A 22,683-nucleotide genomic window follows, 5' to 3' on the forward strand; every position below is an offset into this window, starting at 1 on the left:
TCCAAGTTAAAAGGAATAAGGAGAATAGGCTGCAAAGGGACTAAAATCTCCGCCGAATTAATGGGAATGAACTGTAGGATAAAGAGCATCAGCACACCAAGGATCAATGATTTTAGGACACCGAGGAAGCACTACATCAACCCAACCAGATGCAAAGAAGAAGAAGAACCCAAGACATGTAAGCCACCGTTGCCGCCTGAGGAAGAAGCTCGACCAGCCCAGGAACAGCGTAAGGAACTCTGAAACTGAAACAACTGAAGTATCACAACAGTAGCAACGAAGACCGCTCCCATCCGTTGCACCTTCCGCTGTTTTCACCTTTCCCAACTCTGAACTCTTATTCCCAGTTAACTCTTCTTTGGTCTCGCTTTTCTGTCCAAGTTCTAGCTCTCTCTCTCTCTCTCTCTCTCTCTCGAGAGAGAGAGAGAGAGAGAGAGAGAGTGTGTGTGTGTGTGTGTGTGTGTGTGTGTGTGTGTGTGTGTGTGTGTGTGTGTGTGTAAGACAGGTGCATGGCTGATGTGACAGGGGTAAGGACGGAGTGGGGGCAGGGCACGACAGGATGGGACAGGGTATTCAATGATAGGGCAGAGAGATCAACAACCCAGAGTCTTGGTCGCGTTGGCTTCGGTCTTCCAGCTTGACATTTTGCATATTTACCCATCCTATTCACTTTTATATATTTTCCATCTCTTTCATATCAGTGTCTCGTAATTTAGAAGGTTTCCCAGCTCTGTATTTTGCCTGTGTAGCGTTCTTATTCTCTTGTATACATTTTCTGTCTCTTTTAATATCAGCTTAGTATTTTGCCTATGCACCCTTGATTTGCTTTTTGGTATAATTTCTATCTTTTCAACACCAGTGTCTCGTTGACTCTTTCAGCTCTATATTTTGCCTATTTAACATGCTTATTCTTCATTTATATACTTTCTGTCTTTAATATCAATTTTATATTTTGCCTGTTTAGCGTTTTCATTCTCTTCTGTACTTTTTTTTTTCTTTATCATCGGTGTAGTTAGTATAATAGCAAATATTAGCGTGCCATTTATTTTTAACACTATATTATTTTAATGTATTATTTACCGATATGCCTTCTTTTCCTCCTGGCTATTTGTCTCCCGTTTTATACCTTTTTTTCCCCCATGGCTTATTTATGTCTCTTATTTAGTGGTTTACTGTATTCTTATTACACCTTATTTTTATCTTGTGTTATTTACACCTGTATTATATCCCAGAGAGAGAGAGAGAGAGAGAGAGAGAGAGAGAGAGAGAGAATATTAATATGCCAAAATGTAAATAATATATATAGATAGATAGATATAGATATAGATATAGATATATATAGATATAGATAGATAGATAGATAGATATCCATCCATCCATCATCTAATCCTACGTTGCCCCATGAGGAGCGTAGGAGCCCGGGGCTAGGAAAGTTGGTCTTGGCATTTAAGATGAGAGTGACCAGCCTCACTCATCCCTGAGTGGCATGACGTGATAGATAGATAGATATATTCTAGTAAGTGAGAGGTTCATGAGGGCTTCCTTACCCGTTTTAGTTGTGTGTGTGTGTGTGTGTGTGTGTGTGTGTGTGTGTGTGTGTGTGTGTGTGTGTGTGTGTTTCAGTTTTACTGGAGTAAAATCGTCTGTTCTTAGTCCAGATTTAATTCCTACCGGATTAATAGAAGAGGTAGGATTATGGAAGTATTTTCTTTAATCCTTTGACAGCTATGATTTCTCTCAGCTTTTTTCACTTATACAGCATCGAAACGCATTTCATTAGTTAAAAGAGAGTATCTGACGTTAGTCACAATAATATTTTTAAAAAGCCACCATTTTTGGTCTGAAGGAATTGGGTTAGTTTAATTTTCTAACCTTCGTAGTGTGTTCACGCCATTGCTAGGCTGAAGTCTTCTGGCGTTAACCAAAACTTCATATATATATATATATATATATATATATATATATATATATATATATATATATATATATATATATATATATATATATATATATATATATATATATATATATGCAGTAGTAAGGAGTTCTACTTTTAGGCATTTCCTTTAGTTCGGGATCCTACCCACACCTTTTCGGTATATAAGATGATAATGATGAGGATGATGATGGTGGCAAACTTAGACAAGCCACTCATTCCGCCTGCCGTAGTTGCAAGCCCTTGCCTGTGACTTGGAGCCTTGACGGACGGGCCAGCATCATGCCACAGAAGCTGATGTCCGCCCCTTACCTGTCGTCGGAGGGGAACAACCTGATTACACTGTGTGTGCCGCGACGCCCGTTAAAAAGACCCACGTGTTTGACCCCGCCTGCTGTCCACCGGGTTGACGTCATCGCCAAAAGGGATGACAGCAACCACAGTAATAACGGGAATTACAAATACAACAATAATAACAGCAGTAACAGTAATAGCAACAAGAGCAGTCATCAGCATCATCACCACCAGAGTAATAGCAACAAGAGCAGTCTTCATCATAGTCATCATATCACCACCACCACCATAAACAACATCAGTCACCACCACAACCACCACAAACAACATCAGTCACCACCACAACCACCACCACCAACAGCAGCAGAAACAGTCACTAGAGATTTCCCGTGTCAGTCTTCATGCATCAGTCAGCAAAATTAAGCACGTCAGTCAGTTCAGTCTCATCATTTTCCTACCATCCCTGACGATTTCATTCATATACTGTATATTTCAGACGTTTCAGGGACTCCTTCGGTACGAGTGACCTCTCCAAGTTAGCACGAAAATAATTCGTACGTCCTCGGTTTCAAGTGGTTAATATTGACATGGTTTTTCCTAAATGACAGATGCAGAAATAATATCGTTAAGTAGATGTTTGCGAGGCTCCCAGTCCAGCAAGGAGACGGACCCTTATCTTGTGTGTGTGTGTGTGTGTGTGTGTGTGTGTGTGTGTGTGTGTGTGCATTTGGGTGTAGGTGTACATTGTAAGGGTGATACGTGATCCTGAATGTGGGAGTGGTAGGCTATATAGATGAGATATTCAGGTGGGTGATGTAAGATTGACTTTGGTTGGGCAATTTAGTTTGTCAGTAAGGAGAGAGAAGGCTGCTGTCTGACAAAAGAACCCTTGTGTCCGGTCACGCGTTTTATTATTTGCCTAGTTATATATTTATTGTTACCTCCAGGTGCTTTATTTCTGCTTTGGGGAGGCCTCTTGTGGTAAAGGGGGAAATAAAGGAAATATCTATCTTCTCCAGGTCAGTAAGTGTCTCCAAAATTAAGCTAAAACTGTCTTCATATTGCGAGACTGAAATGACAAAATGCCTCGTGGATCTGGAAGAAAGGTTAAGATATGGTCATGTGGATGTGGATGATGTGGATAGGGAAGAAGGTTTAAGTGTAAAGTATGGTGCTTTGTGGATGGTTACGAGGGTCGTATGCAATATGGCTTGGGAGAGATCGTAACACCTCATCCATAGCGATTTATTAAGCACATTACACTTCAGAATCTCATGTATGTCAATGATACAGATAGGGTCAATAAATAACAAACATTAAAACATTAAGGTGTAATATGCAAAATAAATCGCAAGTGAAACGGTGCTGCGGCGAAACCTCCAGTGGCACCTAAAACGCGGGAATATGAATGGTTAATGCCTCTCGACTTTACGTGGAGCATCACATTCTTCCCCAAGAATATGACACGCAACAGTCGCATGTACATCCAAGTCCCTAATTGTACTACTAGGCGAAGAGGGACATAGGGGAAGCAAACTTTGTCTTAGAGTCTGACCGGCACGAGAATACGGGGCAAAGTGGTAATTTAGTGGGGTAGGATTGGGAGATTGGGTGGAGGGGAGTGGTTGTTGGTATTTCTCTCTCTCTCTCTCTCTCTCTCTCTCTCTCTCTCTCTCTCTCTCTCTCTCTCTCTCTCTCTCTCTCTCTCTCTCTCTCTCTCTCTCATACCCATCTTTCAATCTTTCTATGTATCCATCTATATTTATCTATCCATCCTTCATATCCGCCTGCCCACCTATTTATCTATCTGTCTATGTCTGTCTGTCTATCTCTATCTCTGTCTATAGTATTACTAAAATCTCACAACAAATTATGCATTATGAGATATGAGGAAAAAAAATGATAAGTCAGTGGTATGAGGTAGGATGTGAAGGGAATGAGCGAGTGGTATGAGGCGGATTCGTAGGTGGTATGTGAACGGTGCGGTATGATGGGCATGTTGACGATAGCTGGTGTGGTATGAGGTAGGGGGTATGGAGAGAGAGAGAGAGAGAGAGAGTGTGTGTGTGTGTGTGTGTGTAATTGAGGGGTATATGTTATTTTGAGAAATGGATTAAAAAGTAGGAAAGTGTATTAATGGGAAATAAGGACTGGATGATGATGATGATGATGATGATGATGATACAGCTATTGCTTAAGTAGTTGAGGTAGGAGAGGACCAAGCTTTTATGGTAGTTATTTCTTACAATTTCACAAGGAGGTCTTTTCCTTAGGGCGTCCTTTAATGGAATAATTCAGTAGGGATGATTTCTGACTTTTCCGGAATTATATTGGAGAGAGAGAGAGAGAGAGAGAGAGGTAGTCGTAATGAAGGAGTTTCTTTTCTCATCACATTAAAATTAGTCTTTTGGTTTGGTGGCAGCAACAGTGGAAAGGTAAATTAGTTGACCTTTATCATCCCTATTAAGAATAAATTCATGGTCGACCTCCTCATGATCTTTGTAGCTTCTTGAAACCGTTAGAAGGAGAGGGGGGGGGGAATGGGCGTTGGTGAGCAAAGGAGTGGGCGGGATGGCCTGGAATTTTAATAGGAGGTTGGGCTTGGACAGGAAAGTATACTCTGTGAAAATATTTGTTGTAGGATTTCTGGTTTTAGTCCGGAGAAAGTTTCGTTGCAAGTATCCATCCAGAATGAAAGTGTTGGGTCGAGGGATAAAGAAATAGGGATGTGAGTCAAAGAAATGGGCGTGTGGGTCAAAGAAATGGGCGTGTTGGTCAAAGAAATGGGCGTGTGGGTCAAAGAAATGGGCATACGGGTCAAAGAATTGGGCATTCGGGCTAAAGAAATGGGCATACGGGTCAAAGAAATGGGCATATGGGTAAAAGGAAATGGACGTGTGGGTCAAAGAAATAGGCATATGGGTCAAAGAAATGGGCATACGGGTCAAAGAAATGGGTGGGGTGAGTTGGAATTTGGGTGGAGGGTGTGAAGAGGCCAAGGGAGTGTACCTTGTGAAAGTAGGTGCTGAAGGACTAATGGTTTGAAACTGTGAAGGTTAGTATGAGAGTTTTCTCCAAGAAGAAGGAAAAAAAAAGGAAAGGAAGAGCAACAACAACAATAAAAACAACAACAGGAGCAACAGCAGCAGCAGCAATAACAACAAAAACACCAACAAAGCTAATCACTCATTTGCTCTCATTATAGAATCATTAGCATCAAGTATGACATCGTCGTTGTGGAAAAGACTAGCCGTGGCGGTGGAGGAAAAAAACGTAGGTAGGAGGGAGGAGAGGGGGTGGGATAGGAGGGAGGGAGAGGAAGAAACGAGGAGTAGGAGGGAGGGAGAGAGGGAGAAACAAGGAGTAGGAGGGAGGGAGAGGGAGAGAGAGACGAGGAGTGGGAGTGGTTTGAGGCGCTTCACATCCGCATGTCGCTCCGCCCAGTGTAATACCTGTGTTCTCCTACGGTCCACTCACTCCCCTTGACCGACCCTCCCCTCATCCTTACGGTCGCACAGGGCTGGGGAGTTCGAGTTGAGGGGCTGCCCCGTTTGAGAGCTGCAGTCAGGACCTAGACGCCGCATGGGTATCATCACGAGGTCCTTACTCCCTGGCAAGTTGAGGAGGATCGTAGTGGAGTTGGCGTGTTTTAGTGTTTTCGTGTGTTTTTGTGCTTATTCCACCACGTTACTGGATCTGTCCCGCTTAAATGTTCTCGTGTGTTCTTGTGTTTATCCCACTAATTTACTGGAATTGTCCCGTTTTAGCGCGAGAGTGTTCTTTTGCTCATTCCACACTACTTTACTGGAATTGTCCCATGTAAGTGTTTGTGTGTTTTTCTACTCATTCCACCACTTTGCCAAAAAAAAAAAAAAAATCCCATTTGCGTTAATGTGTTATTTTTTTTTCCCCACCACTCATGCCGACTCCAAACATGGCTTGGGTATCGTAACTTGGCAAGTTAAGGTGTTAGTGGACTTATCCCTTAGTGGTCAGGTGTTCTCGTGTCCCCCACTGTTCCCGTGTTCTTGTGCACACCACCACTCGCCCTCGTGCCCACTCCACCACTCGTCCTCGTGCCCACTCCACCACTCGTCCTCGTGCCCACTCCACCACTTGTCCTCGTGCCCACTCCATCATTCGACATACCCACTTCACCACTCGTCCTCGTACCCACTCCACACATCCTCTTTGGTATCATCTGCTCTGTTTTTGTACTATGTCTTTGCAAGCGATGAAGGCTATCCACACCTCAACAGGAATTGCACCATAACACGTTCCAGGAGTTGTCCCACATATTGTTCTAGTGTGCATGTGTTCATTCCACCACTAGTCGTCATGCCCATTTACAAATTTGTCCCAACATTATCCTCGTGCGCACTCAAGTTGCTGTTGGTGCGAGTATCATCAGTCACGTATTGTTATGGGTAAGCGACGAAGGCTTTCACTACTTTTTCCGGAGCAGTTCTATTGTGTGTTCTAGTTTTCGTGCGTTCTTGTGTTCACTCCACCAGTAAAACCCGAGTGCCCATTTCACTACTTCTTGCCCACCTTACCAGCGACATCCATGACATCCCCGTCCCCACTCCAGTTCCTGTACCAGGCGACGTCACCAGGATATGATCACTTGTTTTTACTCCGGGCACTGGCCAAAGACTTTCACTGCTTTTATAAGAATTGTTCTGGAGTGTATTCCAGTGTTCTGTTTGAGGTGTCGTGTAGTGTATTCCAGTGTTCTGTTTAAGGTGTCCTGTAGTGTATTCCAGTGTCCTTGCCTTGCGCTCACTCCACCGGTAATGCCCTCATACCCATTCATAATTTCGTGCCCACTCCGCCAGTCTGGTTCCTGTGCATGTTACCGTCCCTGTTCCAAGACATCGCCTGGGTGTCATCACTCGGTTTTTCATCCCAGGCAGGTGTAATCGTAGACTCTATTGGTGTTTTCCTGTTTGAGTTCCGATATTCTTGTGCTGTTTCCACCACTCACTCCACTAATTCGCGTCTATTTTATCACTATCATCTTCGTGCCCAGTCCAGTCCCTGTGCCTTGATCAGTGACGGAGACTTTCACTGTTTTTACTTGAATTTGTCTCATGGTGTGTTCAAGTATTCATGCTTTTGTGTGCATTCCTCTACTTGTCTTCTTGTCAGCCCCATTTATTCATGCCCTTTCCACCAATAATATCCTCAGCCCCACTCCACTCATATCGTGCCTAATCCACCTTTGCAGTCCATATGCCTGCTTCAATACCAACTCCACTTGTGCGTGCCCCCCTCCACGAATAATATCAATAAGCCAACATCACTGATTCAGGCCCACGTCATTTTTCATGTCCATATCCCTACTTCAGTGTCAGCTCCACTTATTCGTGCCTACTCCGCCAATATCCTCAGGTCCACTCCACTGATTTCGTGCCCACTCCCACCCTTCGTGCCCATATGCTTACTTCAATACCTTATGAGATGTGTTGTGCTCCTGTGTTCACGCTAGGCCATAATACTGAAAACGATATCGTGATGTAATGTTCTAACTAAATCGCAAAGGAAAAGCGGCTACGAAATCTGTATCACCTAGATTGATGGTCCTCAGTCCGTCGTCCATTTTTATGAACCAGCATTGACTAGACTAGATTCCTCCCTCCCGTCTTCTTTATTCTAAATCTGCTTCCCGTTTCGTTTTTATCTACGTCTGCGGTGTGTGTGTGTGTGTGTGTGTGTGTGTGTGTGTGTGTGTGTGTGAGAGAGAGAGAGAGAGAGAGAGAGAGAGAGAGAGAGAGAGAATGACTATTATAAACAGGTGAGTAGAATCCAGATACAGAAAAAGTAGAATTCTCAGAAGAGTGCCCAAAGAAAATAGGTTGCATGTCGATTCATTCAGCACTGAGGTTATCGATTTTATTTCATTATTATTATTATTATTATTATTATTATTATTATTATTATTATTATGTTCAGAGGTAATTTTTTTTTTACTGATTTATTTGAGTGATGTACTTATTTAAGTGGGCGTGAAGACTTGAGTTGCAGAGTGAGAAGGAGTAGGGGAGTGGGAAGGAGTGGTGGATTGGACAGGAGTTATGGAGTGGGCAGTAGTGGTGGAGTGCACAAGAGTGGCCGAGTGGGCAGGAGTGTTGGAGTGGGCAGGAGAGGTGGAGTCGGCAGGAGTGGCGGAGTGGGCAGGAGTGGTGGAGTGGGCAGGATTTACCGAGGGACACAAGGACATTTTTTTTTTTTTTTCATCTTTCTTACTGTGTTTATTAACGGAATATATTTTTATGTTTTTCGTTTTTTCTGATTTATATTCAGTTTTGTACCATACTTGATTGGCTGGTGGTGTGTTGATTTAGTTTTTTTTTTTTTTCTAATTTCATATACTTTCGTGACCCCTAAAATTTTGTCATTATTTTCCCCCTTGTTTTTACATTTTTTAAAATATTTTGTGCCTTGCGTGATGGGCATGTTTTTTTTTTTTTGTGTGTGTGTCCTTGTATTCTGTTTATTGTGGTGTGTGTGTGTGTGTGTGTGTGTGTGTGTGTGTGTGTGTGTGTGTGTGTGTGTGTGTGTGTGTATTTTTGTCCTTGTATTCTGTTTACTTTGTGTGTGTGTGTGTGTGTGTGTGTGTGTGTGTGTGTGTGTGTGTGTGTGTGTGTGTGTGTATCAGTTTCCACCATGTTTCAGAATAGCTATGAGAGAGAGAGAGAGAGAGAGAGAGAGAGAGAGACTACTTTTCCCATCATAATCTCTTCACTGTAATTCCTTATTTATAAAGATTAACCATTTTGAGGTGACCTTCTCATCACTAAATTCTTTGTACGCCAGAGATATTGTTTTTAGCTTAGAATATATAGTGACCTGAAGGATTTAGCTTTAGCACTTTATTAACCCCCTTTGCTACTTCCGTGCATTCTTAAGATGCATCAAATCGTCTTAAAATCGTCTGGTAGCAGCAACAATAGATTAAACACATCAGGGAATTGAATGAGTTAATCACTATTCAATCCAGACGATTTTATTCAGCCGTATTATCGGAAGTGTTGATTTAAGGCCATATCGTACCCCTACAGTTTGAATAGTCTCTCCTGAGCTGAATAAAATCGCCTGCAGATCGCAAGAATAAAGTCAACTAAATGCGTCAGCGGAGTGAAAAGGTTGATTATGCATACCCGTGTGACTTGACTGACTGGTGTGTGTGTGTGTGTGTGTGTGTGTGTGTGTGTGTGTGTGTGTGTGTGTGTGTGTGTGTGTGTGTTATCATTTGGTCCTTTTACTGTTTCTTGTGTGTGTGTTTTTTTTTCTGCCCTCCATGTTCATTTTTTCTTTCACTTCCCCTTCCTCTCCCCTTCTCTTCTCCAATAATTTCCTTCCCCTCGTACTTCCTTCTTTATTCCTTCTTTCCTTTCCCCTTCCCCCCTCTTCTTTTCTTGTTTTTTTTTTTCCTTGTTCTTACCCTCCTCTTTCCCCCTTCTTCTCCTCTTCATTTCCTTTCTTTTTTTCTTTCTTTTTTGCGTTTCTTTCTTTCCCCTTTCCTGCCACTAATTCTCCTTTTTTTTTTTTCCATCCGGATCCTACTTCACACCAATCGTAGGTGGGAAAAGAGGTCTGGATGATGGTGGTTATGATGATGATGATGATGATGATGATTCAGTAATGGTGTAAAAAATTGGGGTGTCTTTTCCTTGCCGATCTCATTTATATTTATCACCTTGGATCCAGGTAATGTAATTTTTCGGTCTAATCTTGCTACTTCCAGGCGACATCATGCAGCTTAGGAGTGGAACTGGAAGGATTTGATTATTAGATGCAACCTTTATTAAACCCTTTACTGCTGGAGATGGAGTAAAATCGTATGGTGGTCGCCAAAATGAAATGGGAAATATGGTCCTTTAGTTTCTACTTCATATTTATGTGTGATGTTTAACTGACAATTGAAGGGAGGTTCGTGTTACCGCCAAACGATTTTATTTAGCATAGGAGATCCCCTTCCACTAGTGCTGCACACTTGATCTTCTGTGGGGTAGGTCTTGCCCGTGTGTGTGTGTGTGTGTGTGTGTGTGTGTGTGTGTGTGTGTGTGTGTGTGTGTGTGTGCGCGTGCGCGCGCGCGCGCGCGCGCTAGCTTCGTAGTTATCTTTTCTTCTCATCAACCTCCATCATACTTGTGAAGAATACGATCAAATGCGTGAATGGATGTAGGAGATCACGTCTTTCGTGGAGCAGATAACAAATGAAAAACCAGGGTAACCGACTGGCAGCCCAGAAACGGAGTAAGAGGGAGAGGCTGACAGAGAAGATGGCGAGATGAGATTCGGAGATTTGCTGGGTATAACAGGCCAATAGCCAGTATGTGAGGGTGGGAAAAGATGAGAGAGGCCTTTGTCATGCAGTGGACTAACAGGCTGATGATGATGATGATGATGATGATGATGATGATGATGATACCTCCACCACTCGCGGAAAATATCGAACGTCCTGACCCGCACGAGCGATATTAGCCATGTTTCATTGGTTTGGATGTCGGGCCTAATTCGATCAGATTTTGATATCCTTGTATAAACATAATTAATCATACTATAATTAAGATCTCCGCTTTACATGTCCTAGCTTTCTATTACACTGAAATTTATGATAATACGCATTTTTTTTATTTTATTGAGGTAGGTCTTTGGTAAGTTTCGTTCAGAGATTCGAATGGTGGAGGTTGATATCCGAGCATCATTATACTCGTATCTCTTTTCATCAGAGTGATATTAACATCTTTATAATTGCTGTGGGCCCATTCCATTTTTAGAGATTATATGATGTCAGGCATGTTTTGGGTTTGGTAGAAGTGTGTGTTGTAGTGTGCATGTGTTTACTGAACTTGTGATGGTTCAGGTTATCGAGGTACTGTTGAACTGTTTGAGCGAGGCTGTAAATTTTCTGATACGTGACCAGTGTAGCATCCGGCTCTGTGAGGGAAGGAGCTGCAGTTGTGTTGAGAGGCTGGACTCTGGAGAGTGTATTGTGAGGTATGTGGGCTGTGGGGTTGAGGTGTATGTTTATTTATATTTTATGGAGGCTGTATCTTTAAGGTATGTGAAAGTAAAGGTAAATAGATTGTGTTTATGATATTTATGTGTTCGTAAAACATGACTGGTTTAGGTATCTGGAAGGTACAGGGTTCATAAGGAGATAATATCTTGTGGGTAACAGACCGACGGAGATGCAGCGTCCAGGCAGGAGAAGAGTATAAAGACCACATAATGAGGTGGTTTGATAATGTCCATGGAGAACTGAGAATGCTGAATCTCTGTTACGAGTTGGTCCAGAACAGGATAGCATAGTGAGTGAGTTGCTGCAGCGACCTCACCTGGGATGGGTGCCACTAATCATTAGACTCATAAAGGAATATGCAGTACATGAAACTTTTGAAGGCTGTAGTTGCAGGTGTGTTGTGGGATGCGTAAACACTAGTTGAAAATGTAGGTTGTTATTGCAAGATGCGTGGTGATTTAGTAATAGAAGAGGTCTTTGTACGTAATACATGAGGGTAACACAGGCTTATAAATGACGAAGTAACACAAGGTAAAGCACATAAGCTGTGTTACAGGGATGTGTGGTGTTGGTTGTAAGGTTATATTAGATTGTTAGGTTCTAGTTCTTATCAGTACTGTGGCCGTGCATGGTTTAGTAACGAAGTGGTATTTCTCTCCCCTTCAGGACAAACTGCCGGCGGCCACCACCACAGATCTGGGCCGAGTAACCAGCGTAAGACGGTATCCCACCACCATCCGCCCGAGCTCCCCCAACGATAGCTGCCCGCCCAACAATAGCCTCCCGCCCAACGATAGCTCCTCCTTACCGCCCGAACTCTCACTCTGGCCTATGGAATACAGGAAGGATGGCCAGCCCGTGCCGCCCCACTCCTCGGCCGCAAAGAAGAAGAAGAAGAAGGCTAAGGAAGGCAGGGATCCATTTAGTAGTCCTGAGCACCTTCATCATCAACAACAGCATCTTCATCAACAGCAACAGCTTCATCACCATCAATCCTTCCATCATCCCGCCCCCGCTTCGGTGAGTAGAGTTTGGGGCTTTTTTTTTTTTTTTTTTTTTCTCCAGTCGTATGCTTTTTTTTTTTTTTTTTTTTTTTTTTAAAGATTTTAGCTATAAACGTTTTGTCTAAATGGGTTTGGTATAATTCCCATTAATCCTTTCCATGCAAGAAATCTCGCCGAAGTTAAATAAAATCTTAGGGTAGCACCAGGAGTAAGCTAGATTTGCCGCCAGGTTGAATCTCTCTCTCTCTCTCTCTCTCTCTCTCTCTCTCTCTCTCTCTCTCTCTCTCTCTCTAATCCTTCCCAAATTTGGTGTTCATTATTGCTGGACTAGTAGGATGCACGGTTTTCCTCCTCCACCACATAAACAGCCGATGTCAATAACTAATCATTGTGGAACGCTAGAAAAAGACTGAACAAAAGAGGCAACAAAAAATAGTAACTTGCCAAGAGTAATCTCATATGACGAGAATGTCACCCAGTCTTCACAAGGCCCTCTGTCTGTCTGTATCTGAGTCTGTGTCTGTGTGAATCTGCCTTTCTGGATGTCTATCAGTATCAGTCTATCGCTGTTCGTATCTTTCTGTTTATCTGTCTTTATCTTTCTCTGTGTCTGTCTGTCTAATGTCTGTCTCTGTCTGTTGAAGATCGTCTTGTCTTTAAGGAGAGGACTAGATAGTAAAATGTTATCTTTTACCTTTTGAAATTGTACGGTGTTCGTCCCCCCTACTCCCAGCAGAATATTGTCCTGCATTCCGATAATCTGTCCTGCATTCCGATAATCTGTCCTGCATTCCGATAATCTGTCCTGCATTTCGATAATCTGTCCTGCATTCCGATAATCTGTCCTGCATGCCGATAATCTGTCCTGCATGCCGATAATCTGTCCTGCATGCCGATAATCTGTCCTGCATTCTGATAATCTTTCAAACTGATAATGTCCTGCATTTTGATATTCTTTGACTTTGATAGCGCGCCAGTTATTTAGTTTCTTTTGCATTCCGATTGTCTTGGTTCCTGATATGTCCTACGTTCATGTCATTCCAGTGTTTTTCATCCGACGTGGGCATAAAATTGACCCTAGGTTCCCTGAGGCCCAGGAGTCGTATGTGACAAATATCTTCACGTGTAGCATCACCACTTATGCACTAATACCCACCTTCCATTACTCATTCAGTAGTGTGTGTGTGTGTGTGTGTGTGTGTGTGTGTGTGTGTGTGTGTGTGTGTGTGTGTGTGTTTTACGTCAGTGGGTCGTATGGAAAATAATTTATTATAACGAAATTCACTTCAGAATGCTCCTTGGTTGACCGAGACTCGAGCTAGTGTTCATTCGAAAGCAGATTACTTCTAAAACCACTGATTGGTGAGGATCTGGATAGCAGAATTGATAGCGGTGGTGATGGTGGTGGTGGCGGCGAACGCATTAACGTTAGTGAAGGTGGTGGTTGAAGTTATGATGGCATTAGAAGTGGTGATGCTTGTGACGGTGGTGGTGATGCTGGTGACTGTGATGATGATGCTGGTGACTGTGATGATGATGCTAGTGACGGTGGTGATGCATGACGGAGGTGGTGATGATGCTGGTGATGGTGGTGGTGATGATGCTGGTGACGGTAGTGGTGATGCTGGGTGGTGGTGCTGCTGGTGACAGTGGTGGTGGTGCTGCTGGTGACAGTGGTGGTGGTGCTGCTGGTGACAGTGGTGGTGGTGCTGCTGGTGACAGTGGTGGTGGTGATGCTGGTGCCGGTGGTGGTGGTGATGCTGGTGCCAGTTGTGGTGGTGATGCTGGTGACGGTGGTGATGGTGATGCTGGGGACCATGGTGGTGATTGTGTTGCTGGGGACCTTAGTGGTGATGGTGATGCTGGTGGTGGTGGTGGTGGTGGTGGTGATGCTGGTGACGGTGATGCTGGTGATGCTGGTGCCGGTGGTGGTGATGCTGGTGACGGTGGTGGTGGTGGTGGTGACGGTGGTGATGATGATAGTGACGGTACCACGATGCAGGTGGTGGTGATGCTGCTGATGGAATGGTGATAGCTGCAGTGTGTTGCGGATAGTTGGTGGTGGTGATAAATTTGGGTGATGGTAATGATATGGTGACGGTGGTGGTAGCGATATAGATGGTCAGTTAGTTGGTGGTGGTGATGGTGGTGGTGGGGATGGCAATGATAATGATGTTAGCAATGTTGGGGGTGGCGGTGGGTGTGGTGATAGCTATGGTGGGGGTTGCGGTAAGGTGATGAAGAATGTGATGGTGGTGGCGGTAGCGGGTGGTGGTGGTGCTAGCGATGATGGAATTGGTGGCAGATAGGTGATGATGATGGTAGTGGTGATTGTGATAGCAGTCGTTGTGGTGAAGGCGGTTAGCTGCTGGAGGTGATGGTGATAGGAATAATGGTGCTTTTGGTGGTGGTTACGGTGACAGCGATGATGGAGATGACAGTGTGGTGGTGGTGATGATGGTGACAATGATGGTGGTGGGAACGGATAGGCAGTGATGGTGATACGATAGCGACGGTTATAGCACTGGTGGGGGGGGGGACGGTTATGTGGTGTGGGTGATATTGACGATGATAGCTTGGGGGGGCGGCTATGTGGTGTGGGTGATAGTGACGATGATAGGAAGGGGTGGGTGGGACGGTTATGTGGTGTGGGTGATAGTGATGGCGGTGGTGCCTGGTCCTGGGGCGCCGCGCTATGCCATAAATCACAACACCACTTCCTTCGCGGTTTTACACTTTAATATTTCACTAAACCTCTCACCTCCAGTCCCCACTCAAGAGCCTTTCACACCACGCCTTTCCACACTTCACTACACTTCACCTAGAGTTTGGGTAGTCTCCCCCTTTTTTTTCCAGATCTTCTGGTTTTCATCGCAATTTATGTATGTATGTATGTATTTTTGAGTGGGGTTATGCTGTATTTTCTTCCTATTTCTTGCCGGTATGTCTTTATTGCTCCATTCACTTATCGGTATATATAACGAAGAGTTCGGGGTGTCGTGCATTATTTTATTTAGCGCAGGTTCTTATGTTTCTCAGTTTGCAGTTTTCCTTTTTCTTCTCATTTCTTTTATATAGTTCAGGGAGTCTTGTTGGTTTTATTTCCCTCAGTTTTTTAAGGCTTTGTTGTAGGTTCTGAGTGTCAGCGGGCTATTCTTCCTGTTTATGGCATTACTGTATTTTCCCCTGTCTTTCATGGTAGGTAGTTTGCGGAGCTTTTATTTGTGCATTCTCTATTGCAGATTACCACGATTGTCATTTTTCTGTTTCGTCCTGTTTTAACTGCATTATATATTTTTGTTTTCTGCGCTTTCATCTCTCTCTCTCTCTCTCTCTCTCTCTCTCTCTCTCTCTCTCTCTCTCTCTCTCTCTCTTCCTTTTAGGTTTATTTTTCTAATAGTTATATATCAGTAGTGCCCTTTTTCCCTCTAATTATTGCCCTTTTTATTCTCCGTTTTTCTTTGCTGCTTACTTTTCTATCAGTCTTTATTTTTGGCTGTCTTTTCAGTGTCTGTCTGTGTCTCCCTGTGTCTGTCTGTCTGTAGTCGTGGCGGATTTTCAGTTTATATATTTTTATCGCTATTGCTCCTTATCTCCCTACATTCTCTTCTTCCCATTACCTGTATCTCGCGAAGCTTTTCACCCCCATTAGTCTTTCTCCCCAGGTCTGTCTTCCCAGGGTCTCTCCCCAGGTCTTCCGTAACTTTCATCTCCAGGTCTTTGCCATCAGGTCTTCGTCAGTCTTTATTAATTCTCTGCCTGTCCTTCGTTTCAGTTGTCCCGTTTTATCACCGTTTTCTTCCATTCCCTTTAAAGTCCCTCTCTCTCACCAGTTTTCTCTGTATGGTTGTCCTAATACAGTTTTTTCTTTCTCCCTTTTAGTTATTGATCGGATTTTTTTTTTACTTTTAATCACCATTTCATCTTCACTTTGTTTACTAGTCCCGGTTTTTGTCAGTTTTCTATTTCCATCGTCGTTTTATGTAGTACTTCTTAAAATCAGCTTTTATTTCGTTGCCCCTCCATTAATCACCGTTTTCTCCCCTTTTTTATATAGTTTTTCTAGTGTTTTATTATTTTTAGTTTTCCATCATATCAGTTCTCTTCCCTTCCGCCTTTTACTTGAACTGCCTTTTCGATGCTGTTTAATATCACCGTTGTCTTTTCCCTTCCTGTGTTTCAGTTGATCCCCCTGCGTTCGTTTTCGCTTCCCTTCGTTCTAATATTTGCTTGTCCTTTACCGTCACAGTTTCTGCCCTTCCTTCTTTTACTTAATTGTCTCTTTAATATCAGTTTTCCCTTCCTACCTTCTAGTCGTTCCCTATTTTATATTCCTTTTCCCTTCCTCTTTAGTTTTCCCTCCTCCTGTCCCTGAGCATTTTTTCTTTTCTTTTTTCGTGCATTGTCTTTTTCTGTTTTCTAAGTCACATATCCAGGAATAAAATATCAGATTGTTGCTTTAATACTCTCCAGTAAACAAACTCCTGCTGGTGTTACCCTGAATGATAAATCTGAGATCATCCAAAATAACTGAAGGGAGTCTCGGTAGATTTATACCCTTTTGCTGCTGGGATTATTTATTTATATTTTACATCATGGTTGAGTGTTGGACTGGCAAAAATACGTAAGTGTTTATAGTAACGAAAAGAGGCAGTGTATTGAGTTACCTGTTACTGTGAGACACAACATAGCAGCGAAAAGGCAATTCTGTTTATAAATTGTAGTGTACGGTGATCTGGGTGTTAACTAGGATTGTATTATGTGCTGCGGTGATTTTGATTTAAGTCTGCGGATATTCAAACCCTAATTCTCTCTCTCTCTCTCTCTCATATATATATATATATATATATATATATATATATATATATATATACACACACACACACACATACCCCCAGTTTCCGTGGATTCCCTTTTTCCTGCATGTGCCCCCTTCTTTCCTTTAAGTGACTTCCTCCAGGTTTCCTTTGTTGTGAGATGCCTTTTCCCCCCAGTTACCCTTTTCCCACCAGGTGCTTCCTTTGTTCTTACAGGAGCTTTTTTTTTTTTTTTTTTTTTTTTCAGATGCCATTTCATTTTCTTTCAGTTACCATTTTTTTCGGACTTCCTGTAGGTGCCCGGTTTTGCTTTCATAAGACCTTTTTCCTCTCGGTGCCTCTTTTTTTTTTTCTTTTACATTATTTGGCTTCCCTCTCTGACAGTGTTCCTGTAGGTGTCTTCTTGTAATTGTGTGTGTGTGTGTGTGTGTGTGTGTGTGTGTGTGTGTGTGTGTGTGTGTGTGTGTGTGTGTGTGTGTGTGAAAGAATGAGAGTGGGAGGGTGGGAACAAGCTGAAGAGGCCAGACTTACAAACCTGATAATTTTCCCCCACCACGTTATTAATCAAACTCCCCTAGGCCTACCCACCTAAGGCTATATTTATAAAGCATCTTAGCCTATTTCTCCCATAGCAGGTCTCAAGCAGGTACCTATTATTAGAAATCCCAGTTAACTATTAGTAGAAATTGTAGTTATGAAATTTTAACCTTGGTAATTTTTGTTAATTGTTTGGGTATATGTATAAGGAAGCACTTTTCTACACTAGCTAAAGAGCAGTTATGAATAGAACTCCATAAATATGTGAAAATTCACGCTGAGTTTTCGTTACAAATGTGATTCTTTTTGTTTCAGGTGAGTGTCAGAGTGCATCATACACTGTTTTCTGCTAACTGTGAGTAGTCTATATACAGTACAGTACTATGCCGAAGGAAACCATAGTCTGTTTAATTTAACCTGGCCTGGAGTTGCCATGCCTCTGTCGTAAATGCTGAGCTGCATAAAAAGGTAATAACACCAGTATTTTATGCTAGTCAGGAAGAAGTGCTGTGGAAAAAAGGTAGAGCCCAAGTTGTCGTAACAGTGCCCCTGAGCAGCAACAACATGAACTCTCGAATATGATGGTGGTCACGAAATTTTGAGGAAAGGATGTAGTGCCGTGGTATTGTCTTCTGAGACTGTTGACCTGAATAAGTGCTATGAATGGTGTAGAGCCGTAGTGTTCTGTGCTGTCATTCGTAACGAGATTAACTAGAATATGATGCCGGTCATGAAGTGATGTGGAAAGGAAGTAGAGCCGTAGCAGTCTCATTCAGCCATTGAAGTTAATGTTTGAAGCCTTTTTGCTTAGTGACGTTTGCTTGTATTTCTTGCTAACTCCAGACGATTTTATTCAGCCTTTTGGGGAGCTGTTGAACTGAAGGGGTTAAATATAGCCTTCATTAGCTCCATTATTAGCGTTCTCTTAGGCCGAAAAGAATCGTCTGGTAGCAACAAGAAATAAAATCGGATACGACCTTGAGCATTTTCTCTGATCGATGGTGCTTCATTCCCGTAGACTTTATCGAGGGGGGCGAGGAGGGATGACAGACACACAGACAGACAGTTCAGACACACAGGTCAGACAGACAGGACAGTCAATAAGTATATTTAGGAATCAAGGTCTTATTACGACCATGGATTACGACCCGGACCTGTCTTGATCGTATAGTTGTTGATGAACCTAAGGTGAGGTTGGTTGAGGTATAGTGAAGCTGTAGGCTACTGGGTGAAGTGGTGAGGTGAGGTGAGGTATTGTGAGTGAGATGAGGAGCGGTGTAGTGGGTGAGGTATGGCGAGGTGTGGTAGAGCGAGATGTGGTAGGTTGTGGTAGGATAAGGTAAGGTAGTTATGTGTAACGTAGAGTGAGGTAAGGTAATGTAATATGTAACGTAGAATGAGGTTAAGGGAAGATAATGTAATGAAATGTAACATAGCATGAGATGAGGTAGGGTGAGGCGAAGTAAGGACATCTGGGAGGAAGTATTTGGTATCTGGCCACGACGCCTGTATATATCATAACACGCGACTTCCTTGCATTTGTCGGGAAGGAATGGTTGGCCTGACGACGTATTGCTTCACCCTTGCATTTTTAACCTACAGTTCTATGTCGTGCCCTGTATGATAAATTGGTTTAAAAATCGCATGCGACTTAACACCCCATACCCATTCGTACTTCTCTAGCTTGGGGTAGAGATGTTCGTTAGATTTAGCCTTCATGAACCCCTGCACTACCAGGAATTTCTCAGGCTGGATAAAATCGTCTGTAGGCAGCAGGAATGGAATGAAATAAGTCCTTAGGGAAGTTGTTAAACCCTTTCAATCCCAGGACGTGTATTTGTAGTTTATTCTTGCCTCCTACAAACGACGATATTCAGTTTGGGAGAACCTCTGAGTATCGTAAAAGTTCTATTAAGGTTCTGTTTCACCTACACGTTCAATTACTCCATCCTAAGCAGAGTAACATGGTATGGACGCTACTGGAATAAAATAATAGGTGATTGAGATTGAGGGGTTACCATAGCGTGATTGAAAGGCCAAACGTAATGTCCTGTGAAAAGGTGAGATGGAAGATTTACCGTAATGGAATAAATGTGTTTGAAAGGGTGTGAATTATAGATGTTGCGGCTCTGTTGATTAATAACTGTGTTCGTTGCAGTGGTATTATGATTGAAGGGTTAGCATTAAAAATAAAGCAGAGGTTATCATAAATAATGAATACCATGAAATTGAAGAGGGCGGTGCGATTGGTGATGTGGTAGTGTGATTGAAGTGGTGGTGTGTGTTGCGGGGATATTGAAGTGGTGGTGTGTGTTGCGGTGGTGTTGTGGTGGAGCAGGAAAACACAGCCAGGGCTCCGTGTTATCATTCCCAGCACGCGTCCAGTCAAACAAATCCCAGAGTAGATCCCAAAAGGTGATTATTATCGTACCTCGTCTCGCCATGGCTTACCAACATGCAACCTATCGACCTGTCTGGCGGGGTTGCCGTCACACACACCAGTTTATGGACAATGGTGGTGGTTAAGTTCTGGGTCTTCATAACATCTTTTACCTTGAGAAATACGATGCTTGCAATCTTCAGTGCTGTAAGGGAAGTTTGGGGAGTTTGTGTAGCGAATCGTGCTCGGATAATAACGTTTGGGAGTAAACTAGAACTGGGTCAGACATGGCGGAAAAGATAGACGTGGCAACGCTGGGACCGTCTGGGTGTCTGGCTGTGGCCCTGAAGCCAAATGAAGGCTCACTGGCGGCCCGGAGTTGGTAGGGGGAGGAGGGTTGCCGCGGCACTGCTCCATCCATCCAGCCCTCCCTCCCATCAATCCAGCCTTCCTTCGCACTGTTCTCCTTTCTTCCGTCCATCCGTCCTCCTGTTCATCCCTACTTCTGTCCATCCATCATCATATCCATCCAGTCTATCCCTCCTTTCCGCTCCGTCTATCCCTTCTTCCGCCCATCCAGTCCCTTCATCCATCCATCCGCCCATTACTTCCGTCCATCCCTGCATCTCTTCCTGTCCATCCCTCCTTCCATCCCTCAGTATATCTCTTCTCTCCCTCCCATGAAGGTTTAATCCTGCGTATCGACTGCACGAGGTTCACCAAGGCATTTGTTTTTTTCCTGTTTATTGGCTGGTGACAGAGGGATAAGGACAAAAATGGCAACACATTAAAGAATACAAACTATACTACAAATGCTTCCGTTAGTCTCCTGTATTTAAGAGCAAGCCACCCCCCCCTTTTTTTTTTTTTGAGAATCAGGTTACGTATTTTAGTTTTTCTACCTTGTGACGTATTTACCTTGAGAAGAGACTTGGTACTGGATGGGCTACATGTACAGCTTCCTCAAACAGCCCTCCCTCAAAAAAAAAAAATAATAATAATAATAATAATAATCAATAAGTAAAAGCTTCGAAGATGAGGACAGGCCCCTAATATTTGACGGTAGTTTCTGAAGCACGGAATGGTAGAGCACATTCGACGCTTCTGCATTCTGTTTTACTACCGTCTGATGTGCAGTGCAGGATGGTCACAGTTAAGTTGCAGGTGCTCAATAAAGGACTGAAGTTATGGGCTTGCTTTCCTGTACGCACACTCAGTGTTAATAATAGGAAGAACAAATTACTGGACCGAACCACATACCTAGGTCCGATGTCCCAAATTTTGCCATCACCAGACGATTTTGCGAAGCCCTTCTGGTAGTGAAGAGAGTAAATGAAGGTTGTATCTAATCCCTTAAGTTGGAAAAGTTTGTGTAGTAAGAGGAGGCGAAAATAAGCTAATTAAAATCGAAATGTATCACCTGATTCAAGGGATTTAAATAATTTCTTCACCCTCAGAGGTCCTTCCCTAAAGCTGAATAAAATGGTTTGACCGTAGCAAGAATAAAATATCAGCTTGTCGGGGTTAATTTACATCCCCTTCGGCCTAGAGTTTGGGGGGTTGGTGGTTAGGCGGCTCTGGTCTCTTGAATGAATGAGATTTTTGTGTCCCGGGCATGGAAGGGATTAAATTTGGGTCTCTGGTCTCTGGATGAATTGCGATTGTGTGACGTGTGCGTCCCGGGCATAGAAGTGATTAATTACAACTTTTAATATTATCAGGCCTGAAACCCATTGAATCAGGTGACAGTTCGTGCCGCCGCCAACCTATTTTATTTAACTTAGGAAAGACCTTATTGAGGTCATGATTAGGAAAGACCTGTTGTTGAAGGCATGATTGAAGTTTTGTCTCTCTTGAATGAGGGATGTTTATGTATATTAGTCGGTACTTCTAGGCGATTATATTGAGCTTGGGATACAACTTCGTACTGATGGGGGTTAAGGAAGGTTGTATCCATCCCACCCAGTTTGAAAAGTGTTCAGTAAGCAGAGTCAAGGCCCCCAGCTAGCAAGAATAAAAGTCTCATCATAGTGAAATAATAAAGAAAGAGGGTAATTTGCTGCTCAAAATATTTAAAGAAGTGGCTGCGTCCAGGCACGTTAGAGAGGCGTATTCGAAATGGCCTTGGAGATATCGTTACACCTCTTCTTTAGCGATTTATTCTGCAGATTTACGCCTCGGTATCATCTTGTGTTCTTGGTAAGTGTACACGAGAATGTTAAAGTGTAAATATAGCATCTGCAAGGAAAGGGTGATACCGTACTAAGCCTCCTTTGCTTATCAGATTAACAACCATGAAAATAATGGTAGTGGTAGTGTGGTTTGGTCTGTCCAGAGGCAGAAGTTTGTTTTCTGTTTCACCACGACTGCTAACATTAAGGCATATTCGTTTCGTTCTTCTCTGACGTATCACATCACGGAGAATCGTCTGTGGGCAGAGAAACACACCAAACCGTTTCTCAGCTTGGGAATAATAATCAGTAATGGAAAATGAGAACAGGTTAAACATCAGGCAAACTCTTTTCCCCGATGTACTTTTTTTTATATGGTTGCTTACCCCTTTAAAGTTCACAGCAAAAAAAAATCCACTGCTACCTGTAAATTTGAGACCGATTCTGCCAGTTTACAGGCCCAGTTATATGGAAGATGTATTTATTTATTTTATTGACATATTTATTTTACTG

At 43.0% G+C, this 22,683-nt stretch overlaps 1 protein-coding gene across 3 annotated transcripts in view; it reads left to right on the forward strand.

The window, feature by feature from the left end:
- Positions 1-22,683, forward strand: part of LOC145405851 (uncharacterized) — a 678,506-nt gene that overhangs the window by 404,088 nt on the left and 251,735 nt on the right. For all 3 annotated transcript variants that reach the window (XM_080277104.1, XM_080277106.1, XM_080277105.1), the window contains exon 3: positions 11,928-12,281. In XM_080277104.1, the coding sequence (XP_080133230.1) occupies positions 11,928-12,281 (354 nt within the window). The remainder of the gene's footprint in view (positions 1-11,927; positions 12,282-22,683) is intronic.

This window comes from Coenobita brevimanus, chromosome 68, assembly GCF_032717465.1.
Source record: "Coenobita brevimanus isolate Jiangsu-jjx chromosome 68, ASM3271746v2, whole genome shotgun sequence".
Lineage (NCBI taxonomy): Eukaryota > Metazoa > Arthropoda > Malacostraca > Decapoda > Coenobitidae > Coenobita > Coenobita brevimanus.